The sequence below is a fragment of the Poecilia reticulata genome, linkage group LG16 (assembly GCF_000633615.1).
Source record: "Poecilia reticulata strain Guanapo linkage group LG16, Guppy_female_1.0+MT, whole genome shotgun sequence".
Lineage (NCBI taxonomy): Eukaryota > Metazoa > Chordata > Actinopteri > Cyprinodontiformes > Poeciliidae > Poecilia > Poecilia reticulata.
The window spans coordinates 17325641-17339573 of NC_024346.1; the positions used below are offsets into that span (position 1 = coordinate 17325641).

The following is a 13933-nucleotide window of genomic DNA, read 5'->3' on the forward strand; positions in this document are numbered from 1 at the left end:
GTAAAATCTTTAGTTTTTACAATTAAAAATCTGAAAAGTGTGGCATGCAATTGTATTCGGAATGCACAGAGCATTCTTTGCTGGAGGTAGAACTAGAGATGTGCCGATCAAGATTTTTCCTGCCGATACCGATCACCCATGAGGGCCGATCACCAATACCTATCACATAATAATTATTATTTTTTTTAATCATAAACACTAGCGGTTACATTATGTGGATAAAGGAACCATGAATTCACCTTAATTTACACAAAAACTTGTTTTTATAACTTTTTCCAAGAAGAAAACTAAACAAAACAGGCATTCTGCAAATTGTACTGCTATCGGTAATACCATCTTTAACAGACTGATAACATATGAAGGCTCTGAAGAGGCTAAATAATGCAGAGACAAAATAAAACCTCTCAACATTGCCAAAAAATTCAAGTATAAAACTTAACATTCAAAGGCAAATACAGGATCCATTAAAATAAACAATCCAGAGTTACTGAATGAAAACTTCCTGATAGCATGGCGGCTAGCTGATTACTGCTAGTTCTGAGTGGCTGTTTCTGACTGAGCGGAGTAATTATGCAGAGCAGGGAGGAGATCGATTATTTTTTTTAGAGATCATCTCTCATGTTAGAACAACGAAAGTTTTAATACGTATGTAAAATGTATTTTTTAGGTTAGATGCTGCAGCTTTAAGCAGAGGTTCGGTGTGAGAGTCACTACCAGGTGCAGCAGAAGCGTCTGTGAAATATTACTAAATGTAGCGCGTAGCTATCTGATCCTCCATATGTCTTTTTTACTGCAGTGAGCCTCGATGAAGCCAAACTCCGTCAAGTATGGCATTGTTTTTATGTCGTATTAGCTTTGTTGTGTTGATGCATTTTGACCTGCTTCACCCCACTGCTTCAATTTCCGCCGCAACACGCAAACTTAGGATTTGTTGCTGCGCATGTGCGCAGTGTGAAGGAAAGCGGAGACCAGCTGCTCAGGAAGGCTGGGAAATGAGATGCAGGTGATCGGTATTGGCAACAAGAGCCAAGGATCGCTGATCACCGATCATGCACTTTTCACGAAAATCGGCCGATTATGATCGGTGACCGATCGATCGGCACACCTCTAGGTAGAACTGCCTGTGTGCGTTTTTTTTTTTTAATTATTTTTATTAATGCCTTTCTACCAGATCTGCACATGCAGAGGTAAAAATAGTTCAGCAATAATGGAGACAAATTGAACATATGCAGGGCAGGGACCAGGGTTGGGAACAAATAATTTTATTTATAATGCCATTTAAATATGAAATTTAAATATCAAATTGTACATTTACACACCGATGATGGCAAGCTACTGGATTGTAGCTAAAATGAGACTGACGTTTTGCACCATCAGTCCTGACCAACACCAGCATGCAAGGCAGGTAAAGTGACTTGCCCCAGGAGACAAACGACGACGGCAGGCGGACCGAGAATTGAACCGGCGAACTCCTACCGCCATCCCCCCCCACCCCACCCCATTGCCTTAAATGGTTTGCTGCAAACGTGGAGAGCAGGAGTGCTGAAGTCAAGTCCGCTACCATCCTGCAACTTTGAGAAGCTTCTCCAACACACCTGGATGGCTGGTTACCAGGTCTGTTCGGAGCTGAGTGACTGCTGGTGAGGAAATTCAGCCGTTTGATCCCAGTCTGTTGGAGTAAGGATGTGTCTAAAAGTTGCAGGGTGGTAGCTCTAGGTGAGTCCCAAAGTCATTTGTTTGCATTGGATGTCGACGCAATCTACTGCTATTTTGTGTTGCACAAAATCCCAGTAAACTTTTGTGAAAAGTTTCAGCAGCTATGAATATTTTTGCAAGGTATTTCCGCTAAGTATCAAATTACTTAAAGGTTTTAATTTTTTTTTTAAATACCTTAACTTGCTGCCTGATAAACATCTCGTTGCTCACCCAGTCCTGTTTTAAATCGTCTTGAGGCCTGTGGTGCACATGGCATGAACACAACTCTGGCACATTTTGCACAGTCTTTAGCCAGATGTTTGGCCCCTGCAAAAGAGGAAAACAAAAAGTGATCAAGTACTTCATTAGAGATATCTGCTTGCTCTAAACAAGGAGGAGACCTGCTGATGAGCGGAGAGAGCCGCTTGCAGTGCTTTACTTCTCTTCCTCAAACCCATCCCCCCCTTCTTTTTTTTTTTTTTTTAAGTGTGTGCACATTCCGCACGCCCCAATGCCTGTGTGCTCCAGACCGCAGTTAAGCAGTCCCTTCTGGAGTGTGTGATGGCATGTAACGCAGCCTCGGGCCATGCGAGATGCCTGCTCCCGCTTAGAACTGAAGGCAGAGAGATCATTAACAGATCCGAGTTCAGCGTGACTCTCCTCGATGAGGGTTTGACCCAAGCTGTTATTTTGAGTTCACACTCAAATGATTTAAAAAAAAAAAAAAAAAAGTAAATTATTATTTTCCTCAGGGTTTTTGGACAGGAAGTGTCTTAATATTGTAAATCCCTTGATAAAGGCGTATTGCATTCCAAGCAGGTCCAAGCATCCTCACCCAAATCCAACAAGTGGGAAACAGGAATTGGTAAACAATTGTAGTTCAAAGCAGAAGGGAGGACAATGAGTTCAAAATAAAGTTACAGAAAGTAATACTGTATTTGGTGCCAAACAACAGCAGGTTGATGTCATCGGTAAACCTGCCAAGCTGAGCCTGTGTAATTAAGGCTTTAACAAAGTACCTAAAATAACATTACATGGGCAAATTGTTTTAACTCAGGAGAGGTTTAAGAACTAGTTTTCTTGATTTTAATGTGGGTTTTTAATTATACTGCTATGAATATTAATTAAAGCTGTCACTTTTTGCTAAGTATACCAGACAAACTGTCTGCTAAGGTAGCTTGGACGCTACGTATTTGCTGCTACAACCATGTTTCAAATCGAAGATGATGTGTTCAGGGCAATGTGTAACATTAGAATTATGAAATGCAGTTGTATACATAAAAATTACATACTTTATACATGCAGCATATTTCAAATCTTTATTTGCCAATTTAAAAAAAAATCAATATTGTTCTTTCCCCCCAATTTATAATTAGAACAAATTCAAATAAAATACACTGAAGTCTTTGCTTCTAAATGGACAAAATTTAAAAAAAGACCCATCTGATAAAAACTTCAACAAACCAATTATTTTTTTTATTTTTTTTATCACTTAATTATTAACATTTCAATGTTAGCAGCAGATTTTTGTTACACTTCATTTATTTGTTTTCTTTGCTGGTTTTATTGGTGCTCGGTGGTGCTGAAACCATCACATCTTAAAGCTTTTATAAGGTAAAATCCAAATGGCAAGTCTATCATAGGATTAATGTAAGCAACCACAGGAAATCCAGCACACTGGAAACCATAAAAAACAACCTAAATTTACCCATAATACATAAACATTTAGAAGTTTCTTGGAGGCAAATTAGAGACTATAAAGGGTCCCTATGTCTTTTTTTTGGTGGTGTTTGGTGAGGGCTGTGTGTGGAAAAAGTTTAGCCTGGCAATAAAATTGTTGGATAAAGTGACCTTGCTCTTAGGAAAGTGTAGAAAAGAAAAGGCTTTGATAGACCTACATTACTGCTGCACAATATCCTTGAAATAAACTAAAAATAAACGACAAAGAAAAAAGAAAAGAAATAAAGATACTCAGAGACAGGCACCTGTGGCAGGAAGAAAGTAAAAGACACAAAAAAACAAAAAAAAGGTTTGTTGTCTAATAAAAAGTGTATAAAACGCAGACGTGATCTGGCCACGTAGATTGTCACAAAACCTTTTGGCAGTCAACTGCAGTACAGACATGATTATTTAAAATGTACTTTATTTTTAAAAAAGCATCCAAAGAAGAAACACGTTGAGCTACGGAGTTCAATATAAACAACTTTACATAGAAATATTCCTTTTATGTCAAAGATGAGATTTGATTTTTTGTTCAAAAATACACATTTCTGCTCATAATACAACATACTGCACATCATTTTGCTGGTGAACTGAATATTTTGAGTATTTGTGTGTCTATTCTAAATGGTTTTGTACTTAACGTGTAACGTTTAGAGGAGACATTGTTCTTAAATATGAAAGGATTGAATTCCTCTGACTCTGTACAGTGGATGAAAGCAGCTATTAAAAATCTGACACAACATGGCTCTATGAAAATGTATGGTTTCCCAATTGAATTACGTATGATTAAAAACATTTTTGGGTCAATTTCAGTAGAAACATGAAGGTCTGATTTCTGACAGTCCTGTAGAATGACTAAAAAGGAACCTATCTGACAACATGAAGTAAGCTAAAAGATCTAAAATAAAAATAGAAACACACAAACCGTTGATTGAAAGAACATTTAAGAATAGACGAGGAACAAAATGAGTGACATATTTCAGTCGTAAAACCATTTTAAGGCATTGAACCAAACTGAACAGTAATGAACCTTCACAGGAGCGGCTGACCGGCCATAATTCTTCAGAGAAAACATCTCTGTCTCATCCAACTGAAAACCTCTAAACAGTTTCTCAAGCACTCCAGGCTTCACTTTCTAACCTCAACGGAAGAGTTTCAGCACCAAATGGAAAAATATTCTGTGGTCTTAGGAGGGGAAAAAAGTGGACCTATTTGCAAGTTGTGTGCCTGCTACTTCTGCTGTAAACTAACTCAGCATTTCTGACAGACGTTAGTCAGACATGGAGGTGGTGGTGTGATAGTCTGGGGCTGCTTTCCGTTGCTTTGCGGAAATGAACAGAGCCAATAAGTAGCCCCACTTATGAACAAAAGGTGTTGGAATGGTGAAAAACCTGAGTGAAATTAGGCTGCTTGACCTTAAACAGGCTACTTGTGCTCAAATACATTCCAGTGTAACTGAATGCTGCAAAAGAATCAAAAAAATTTCTCCACATTGATGCAAAAAAAGGAAAAAGAACTTCAAGCTGCAGCATATACTTGAATTTATGGTGCCATGCAGTTACATTTCCTCAAAGGGTCGGGTTAGATTAAAATATTTCCTTTTAATGAATAAAATCATCCTTTTTAAAAGGGCTTCTTGTAGTTACTTAGGTTGCCATCCTCTGACATAAACATTTTGTTTATGATCTGAAACATGTAAATGTGACGTAAAAACAAAAACACTAGAAGTCTGTTTGGGGGAAATATTTTTTACGGCTCTGTATATTCAGTCCAATAATCCCTGCACTGCCAGACAGACAAATCGGTTACCATGCGGCATCATAATCTTTCACACAGTTCAAATAAGCAACAAGTAATATATTTTTGGAGTATCGATGGTATTTTAGTGAAAAAAAAAAAGGTCTATAAACAAAGTAATTTAAGAATGACTCCTTCAACCATAACAGAAGAGCTGAAAGCCGAGTGCCTCGCTTATCCCACCCCCACTTGAGTCTGATTGTCGCTCGAGGGTCCGGCGAGTTGGTCACACCACAGAAACACCCTGCTGCGTGCTGTTGAGGGCCGTCACCGCATCAGGTCTCTCGATGCGGTTTAGCGCCGAGCTCAGCAGTCCCAGAGTGGAGCCCTCTCTCTGGGCCCAGTTAGACAGGAGTGTGTGCGCCGGGGCCTCGCCGCGTCCGAACAGGTCCAGCTGTTCGGGTTCGTAGCCCAGCGCCGCACCGAGGTGCCTCCATCCGCGGCCGCTTGCCTCCTGCAGGAGGCGCTCCACCTCCTCCTGTTTGTGCGGTGGCAAGTTGATGTACAGGCGGTTGTCGAGCTTGCTGTCTCTCTTGGTACCTGTTTGGAAAACAAGCTTAATGAGCTCAAGGCTTGGTGGGACTCCAGAGCCGGCTGATGTCACGATGTTTGTTTCATGTTTAGATTTCACTTTGAAACGTATATTGCTGAGAGCCATGCTTTAACCCACGGTTGTATGCTTTTTCTGCCCACCAGTGTTTATTCTTGTGCAGAAAGTAATGTCATTCCTGCTTGTTTACGGCAGTCTGTCTGCTGATGTTTCCCTGATTTCTGGTTGTTTAGCTGTACTTTGGTTGGATTTTGTTCCAGGACTCATTACTCCTTAGTGAGTTTTGAGAGAGGTCACATTGTTTAATCAGCAGCGTGACAAACCTCGGTCCTGAGGACTGCATTTATTGGTGGCCCTTGTAAAACAAACAAAAAAAGAACAATTTTCTTTTTTTTAAACTTTTAATAAAGTACCATAACTTCAAACTATAAAAAAATCTCACCTGAAGAAATATATCTATCTATATATATATATACAAATCAATGAAAATTAAACTGAAGCAATTAAAAAAAAAAATATTATGCTTAATTAAATAGTTTACTAAGCTGATCTAAATTTTTCATCTGGGCTACGGATACACAGTTTCTCCATACCACTGTTCAAAATGGGAAATACCCCAAAACATGCCACTTAAATATGTCAGACGCAGTGCTGCAGAGAGGAACAACATGACTCGTACAGGTCTAGGGTCAGAAAAAGAACAAGTGACATTTCATCATGGTCTCTAACTACAAATCACTCCAGGCTTAAAAAATGTCTGCAGTTGTATAGTAGGATAAGAGCACATCTTAGTATAATTCTACTAAACTATTATTACATTTGTTCCTTTCAACAGTTACATGAGAATTGTCCCTGGTATAAAAAAAGGCCAACAATGGGTTACTTTACAGCAGTAATTAGAGGATGTGTGGTTGTCCCTGTTCAACATGGGACAACAGAGACACATTTCTCTCAGAGGAAGTTGGACGCCTGAGACAACGGCACAACTTAGCTGAAGAATGTGATTCTAACAACGTAAAGAGAAATCTGATAATCGTTTCCTCACCAGTAAATCATCTTTAACACATGACCCAGTCAACCACTGAGTACTGCAGCAATCATTGCTGGAATGGTGTTTATAGTCCAGACTCATCCATAAAACTGACAAACTTTATAGAGAGTAGAAGAGTAAAACTTTTATTTAGTTTGCCGAAAAAAGACCTCAAGCTGCTTCTAATATGTTCTGATCAATGAGAAACCAAACCATAACTCTTTATTCTAATGGAAAGCATAATAGATCATGTTATAAAGTCATTATTACATAGACAAAATATCTAAATAGATAATGGTTCAACAATATATCTGGGATATTCAGATTTAAATGAAGTTTTATTTGAATTTGGTATTTAAAGTGCAAATTAAACCTGGAATTCCACTAAACAACAACTTAAATGGAGACCTATAAAATAAACCTGCATGAACCTAAAGGATTACAGCTGACATACACAAATTCAGCACAGCGTTCGTTGGATTTAACACAAAAGGCTGTTCAGTAAAGCACCAATATGGTTAAAAAGTTAGTTTCCTAAATTCACTTATCCAAAATAATGTTTTGGCATTACATGGTCAAGAATTATTTACTTATTTTTAAACATATTTTGCTGTCTGTCATTGTTCCAGTAAATTTTTGTTCTCCATGAAAACTTTGGTGCGAGCAGCTACCTCAGACTTGGAATAAACATGGCACGTTGGCACTTGCCACCTGTCGTACCTCCATTAACCACCAGAGGGCAGGAGACTCGTGTGGCATTTGATACAGCAGGTTTTTAAGGAAAGATCTATTGTCAGAGGAAATAGCTTTGAAGTGTATCCCACTAGGACTTTTTATTAAGAACTCAGAAGGAAGTGTATAAAAAAAATGAAGCATTTGCAATTGTAGAATTAAAGTCTGTTTGTCTTCCTTACCTTTACTGGGCTGGTTGTCCTGTAGGCTGTAAGAGTCCAGAAACACACCGCTGTCACTTTGGAGCTTTTCTCCTTCTGGAGACGTTGCCAGCTCTGCCACACGTGCCTTGGAAAGGGCCTTCTTCTGTTTGCACGACCTCCAACTGAGAAGAGACCGTGAAAGCGGTTTAAGTTTGCACATGCCCAATCACGCTCACCTTACTACAGGACACGGACGCAGTACAAACTCACCATTTATAAGCCACGTAAACCAACAAGCCCAGCACCACAGCAGCCAGAACAGACACGTAGACGAGAATGTTGTTGCTGCCACCCTCATCCTGCGGCGTGAACTTGGACGGTCCTGGTGCGGGGCTGCCGTCTTCCTCCTCGTTTTCCTCCATCACCGCCCCGTTAGGAATATTCAAGACCCCGTCGGCACCAGCAGGGCCAATGTGCAGCTTCTTATCTATTAGACAGAAAGACATGTCAAGAAGGAGCTGCACACATGCCCATCAGAACATATTTGGACCAGATGTGAAGATAACTTCTGTCACCCTGATCCCCTGGGGATTTTAACCTCCCATTGCCCCTGTTTTTTTGCCGCCTGCGGTCTTGCCTTTTTGGGATCAAACGGCACAAAATACGGCACCGACCTGTGCAGGGTCGAAAGGGTCATGACACATGGACTCTCAGTGAGTACAGATGACCCTTGTCTTAGGGAGCAAGTGTAGCTATTTGAGGGCAAGATCAGTCATTGTCAGGGTCAGCTGCGTCTCTTTGCCTTCAGTTAACCTAAAGACCTGTCAACCTTTTATCAATTGGACAACAACACTAAAGTGAGCTTTTGGACTTCTCGTGTTTCTTTGTGTTCAGAAACCGTGGAATCGGGTGCTGCCCACATGTTCAGAGACTCTGGTCCTTCCTACATGTCACTCATTGTTTGTCTTTTATCTTCTATTGTTGTGTCTTCCAGCGTCACATGTTGAAAGAGGAAAGCTGGCACTCTTTCTTAGTGCTGGTATTGGCTTTTACAGAACTTCCCAGCACCATAAATCTTTGAAAGAGGTTGATGTAATGCAAAGTAAACTAAACAAGATAATGCCACAGGTTTTAACCAGTACCACCAAAACCTAGAGGGCAGTTTGTGGGATCTTGCAGTGTTGGTAGAATGAGACTATTTTACCTTAAGATGATAGTTTATTTAACCATCTTAGTCAACAAAAAATAGTCTATAGCATAGCGATGAGCTAATAGCCAAGGCAGATTTCTATAATATTAAAACAACTCCAGTTTTCAAGATGTTGTAGTTCATGCAAATTCAATTTTAGGGAACTTGCACAACTAACGGTAACCCCGTTAAGTATGGGTAATAAGTAAATAATTTTTTTATTGGAGTAGCATAATCTCACACTAAAGTCATTTAGAGTTTAGAGTCTTCTGTTTTAGGTAACATAACGATAGCTCAAATTGTCTCCACTGAATCCCTTTGTCCTTTCATAAATTGCTCAGGGTTTTTTTGGGATTCCATGTCAAATGGATAAATGGTGGATTTCATCTCATGACTTGATTATTCGCTTCCAGATATCAATCATTACTTAAAAGAAATTTGACTTTGCAATTCAGTGCCATGAAATTGACCTGAGTCTCCAGAATGTCATCACAACAATGTTTCTCCATTATGCAATTATCAATTGTTCTTAGGAGCTTTGGACTTAGAAAGAGATGAGCTCAGCAGCCTCACAGTTCCACCAGGTGTTTGGGGAAAGTGTGAAGGGGGGATGAGGTGCCTCACATAGGAAAACTACCCCCTCTGCAGTTCTGTAGAGGAGCTGCATGTAAATAGCTTTTCATGGCCAAGCGTTTAGGCACCCCCGAATGACTACCAGAGGAAGATTCAAGAATTTCTCAAACATGCAACCTGTGATTTTACTGAGTGAATAACATTTTACTCAGCTTCCTCCTTCAAGAGCCGTTTGCAAAAATACCAAATAAATTAGATTTGTGTTTCAATAAGAAGAGTCTATTTGCGTAAAAGCACTCACCCATGCAAAGTGTGTCAAAGTTGTGCATACAGGATTGGATCTCCACTTCGTCATCGGAGCACTGACTGCAAGCCTGGCACGGTTTGGTGCTGACATCCTCCTCTGAGAAGGTTCCCGGGCCACACTTCTGGCAAAGCGTGTCTCCTCGAGGACCGCACTCCCGGACGACCCCGTGACCCGTCCTGCACCTGGAACAGGGTGCGCATACACCTAAGCCGCTCAGAAAGTAGAAGCCAGTGTCGCACTCGCATTGGGTGTCCTGGGTTGCCGAACAGGACATCAGCATGGGGACACCAGGCGGACACGTGCTACATGGAAGGCAGGAGCCGAGGCCTTCGGATGGTGAAAATGTTCCTGGGAAAACAGGTTTAAGCAAATAATTAGTGCGTTCCAATTTTAAATGCTGAAATGTTACCATATAATACAAAAGAAGTTCATTTGACTTCTCTCAGATGTTTGGGAGAGATATTATCCGAGCAGGACAGAATTACTGATTCTAATCAATTTCCACTTTTTGCACCCCTCCCGACCCCACTGAGGGAAAAAGGGTGCAAGAAAATGGATGGATGGTTTAAAGTCATGAAAATGCTTTTTTTCACAAAAATTTTATGTTTCCAGCACATTTCTCAAAAATATCTCCGCCTAGTGGAAATTAATATGTGAAATTTTAGAAAACAAAAATGTCAAAATCAGGTAATAAATAAGAAGCATCTTGTTGTAAAAAGAAACAAATTGTCAGTGCTTACCTGGCAGACATGGTTGACATTTGGTATTCTCCTTCCCACACGTTTCCTCCAATCCATAACCAACTGGACACAAATTGCAACAATGTCCCGACTCGGTGTACTTCCCGCTGGCACAACTCTTTCCAAGAGTAACCTAGAGTAAACATGAAGCATCAAGATAAACTCACAGCTTTTTAGGAAAGCAACAAATAAAAAAAAGAGCTTATTTCATGACGTTTTTGCCTATTTACTTTTGATCAAATCACAGAAACCCTGCATAAGTCTTTCCTTTACAGCAAAGCACGATTTCATCATCTTGTTGGAAGCAAATCCCACACTTCCCACCCTTTTGTGATCAAAGACACATGGAAAACGGCAAGCCCTCTTTTTTTTTTGCAATCTTTCCATCTGACTCTGTTTACTCTCCAAGTGCTCTAACTTCATATCTGTAAGTGGGTACTGGAGAGGCCCGGCTTAAGATATGACACAAACACAACAGTTTAGATGTTCTTCACAGCTTTCGCAGAAGAGCTTGAGAGGATTATTGGGTTTTACATTATTGAAGAAAAAAACTGAGACAAACAGAGATATTATGGTGCCCTGCTAAAGTATTTGCACTCAGAGACATGTCAATTATTCGTCTTGTTATAAACTCAAACTTCAAAGTGATTTCTTTGAGTGTTTTTACGTAACAGACCAGCGCAAAGTAGAGCTAAATTGTGAAATTAAAGGAAATAGATACAAGGTTTTCACAATGTTTTGTGAGCAAAAATCAGAACAGCGTGTTACACATTTTCTATTCAGCCAGACTGAGACAATACTTTGGCAAACCACATTGATCTACAATTACAGCTGAAAACATCACAAACTTCTTGCAAATTATCCAAGAGGTAATTTTGGATAATTCGAATGGCAAAAATCTGTGAATAAGTATTTTTCTTTCCTGGCACAGATATTCAATTCACTTCAAAACTGTTGTTTTGCATGTAGGATGCTAGATATGGTAGACATGGCACCTTCCTCCACGCGTTTGCCATGTGCCCTGCATGGCTTGTGATAAACTAAAAAGAACTTTGTAATGCTTTTTTTCAATAAGGTATTTCTTATTGACACTCATAGATAAGATAAAACTAACAAGTAAAGCATAGTAGCTTTTTAAAAGTAAATAATTCCTTAATATTGATGGAAAGGTAGATTGTAAAACATCTTTTTTTATAAGTGAAACAATCTGCCAGTGGAAGTAGTACGTTTTTGACTTAAAACAAGCTCCTGTATCTTGCTGAAAAGTTACTTGTAAGTTAGTTTTGGTCTTATTTCAAGTGTATAAGATAATTGCCCCTTAAATTAGACCAAAATACCTGGTGGAACTTTGCAGTGCTGGCCATTAGTGGGTAGTGAGTTATGTCGTAATACGTTGTAGTGTGGGGTCATAACTTCGCAAAATCTATTACATTAATACCTTTGCAAGACACTGAAGGTCATAGAAGCTAACAAATCAAGAGGAGCTTCTATTCTGTTTCCACTCAATCCAAATCCAAAGTGAAGGACACTTTTCACAGCCAGCGCATGTGGAAGGGGGCTGGGGGGGGGGGAGTGTAATGAGACGGGTCCAGCCTTTGCCAAGGGTGTCAGTTAACCAAAGCCACCCAGCGTGAGAGTGTTCGGATGAAGAGACACCTTTGAAGTCACCAAGCCCTCCAGGTGTGTCTGTGAAGATCAGTATTTCACCAATAACCCCCCTCCCCCACCTCTGCAGCCTCAATGCAACGGCATCTTAAATATGCACAGGGCGACTGGCCTTCTCCGCTCGGGGGCCTGACAGGAACAAACCGAGCAAACAGATGTCTAACAACTAACCTCCTGCTAAGGGGAAAAGCAACATCTAAACAGCCCGATGATGATTTCTTTCTTTGTCTCCTGAAGTCTGCCAAGAAGCTTAAGGGAGCATGTGTGGACCTGTAGGGCCTCCATTAAAACCCCACCAGCCACACACACACACACACACACACACACACACACACACACACACACACACACACACACACACACACACACACACACACGCACAGTGTGCTATGCTCCCAGTCAGAAAACACTAAAATGTTCCATGCTGATACTACGGCTTTGAAACTGGGCTCACGTCGCTCCAACAACAGTCAGTCTGACTGCGGTGCTTTACGGTGGAGCCGATGATATCTGAACACCAGCCGCAGGGCCCAGATCAGAGGAATTATGGTATCAGGGCGGTTGGACCCAGCAGGAATAAACCAGTCTGGACTTAGCACACAGAGTGGACTTGCAGCAAACCAAAAAAAAAAAGCATCACAGCTGGTCCTCTTTTATGTGACAGATGAGGCTCTTCTCCAAACACTAGTGAACCTCTTTAGGTTCTAAACTTTGCTTTGATAAATATTTGATGATGGTGGCCCTGTTTTATTTTTACCTACAGCTTGGATTTCTGATTTTACAGTTGGCGTGAACCTCGAGTTGGTTCACCGCTGCCAGCTCAGGCTGGAAAATGAGACAGCAACTCAGCTGAAAAACAGGAAAGTTTGACACTTTCACAAAGAGAGGCCCTGAGTGCAATGGCAGATTTAATCCATGACACACTTGGAGGGGAGTGACACAATCTGTAATATTCACAAGGCCAAACGTTACTATGTAGGGACAATATTTAAGATATGTGAGAAATTATCAGAGAGGCATGCATTAAAACTGACAAGTCACAAAAACCTAGTTCAGCCTTGCTTTAAAAATTCCTGTAAAATGGCCCTAAAAGGGCAACAAAAACAGCCCTGATTTCATGTCCTTGCAGAAATATGAAGCTTTATCTGTTTTGTTTTTCTTTAATAAATTATCGCTGGATGCCAAGAGAAATTCCAGCATTTCACCATAAACCAGGAAGCAGCTTGAACACATACAGGTCAATTATCCTCTATTTATGAGACCAGCAACGTGGACTGCTGGGTAACGAGCATGATGGCAATACCATGACAGTCAGTCATGTGAGGAGCCTGAGGGGATCTACTGGTGACATAAAATATTACTCCTTTAAAAGAGGATGCAATCATGTTCTCTAGCATGTAATCACAGCTTCCAGCTTCAATATTCACACTTAATGAGGCACTGATGAGTAAAGATCCTATATATCCTATAGAGCTGCAAATATAATTCCTGTCAAACGAGCAATTTACAGTTTGTGTGCAATTGTCAGAAAATATTACAGTTTTAGCTCCTAAAAAGGCAACATGTCTTTGAACTCAAAGCAAATTTCCAGACAGACAAGCAACTAAAGAGCTAAATTAACTGCACTCTCCAATACTTTTAACTTAAAAAAAATAAAAATTAAGGATAGAATTTGAAAAATGTCGAAGATATGCAAGTTGTCTATAATAACATAACCAGCTATATATATAGACATTAAATATATATATTTAATGTCTATATATTTAATGAAGGCGTTATATATATATAAC

The 13933-nt window shown here is 40.1% G+C and overlaps 1 protein-coding gene across 2 annotated transcripts in view; it reads right to left on the reverse strand.

Moving 5' to 3' along the window:
• Nucleotides 1-3821: 3821 nt before the first annotated feature.
• The window catches only part of nradd (neurotrophin receptor associated death domain), a 17222-nt gene continuing 7110 nt past the window's right edge, over nucleotides 3822-13933 (reverse strand). For both annotated transcript variants that reach the window (XM_017309269.1, XM_008432571.1), the window contains exons 2-6: nucleotides 10479-10611; nucleotides 9733-10086; nucleotides 7940-8156; nucleotides 7709-7851; nucleotides 3822-5754 (exon numbers count right to left, since the gene is read on the reverse strand). In XM_017309269.1, the coding sequence (XP_017164758.1) occupies nucleotides 5441-5754; nucleotides 7709-7851; nucleotides 7940-8156; nucleotides 9733-10018 (960 nt within the window). In that variant the 5' untranslated portion in view covers nucleotides 10019-10086; nucleotides 10479-10611 and the 3' untranslated portion in view covers nucleotides 3822-5440. The remainder of the gene's footprint in view (nucleotides 5755-7708; nucleotides 7852-7939; nucleotides 8157-9732; nucleotides 10087-10478; nucleotides 10612-13933) is intronic.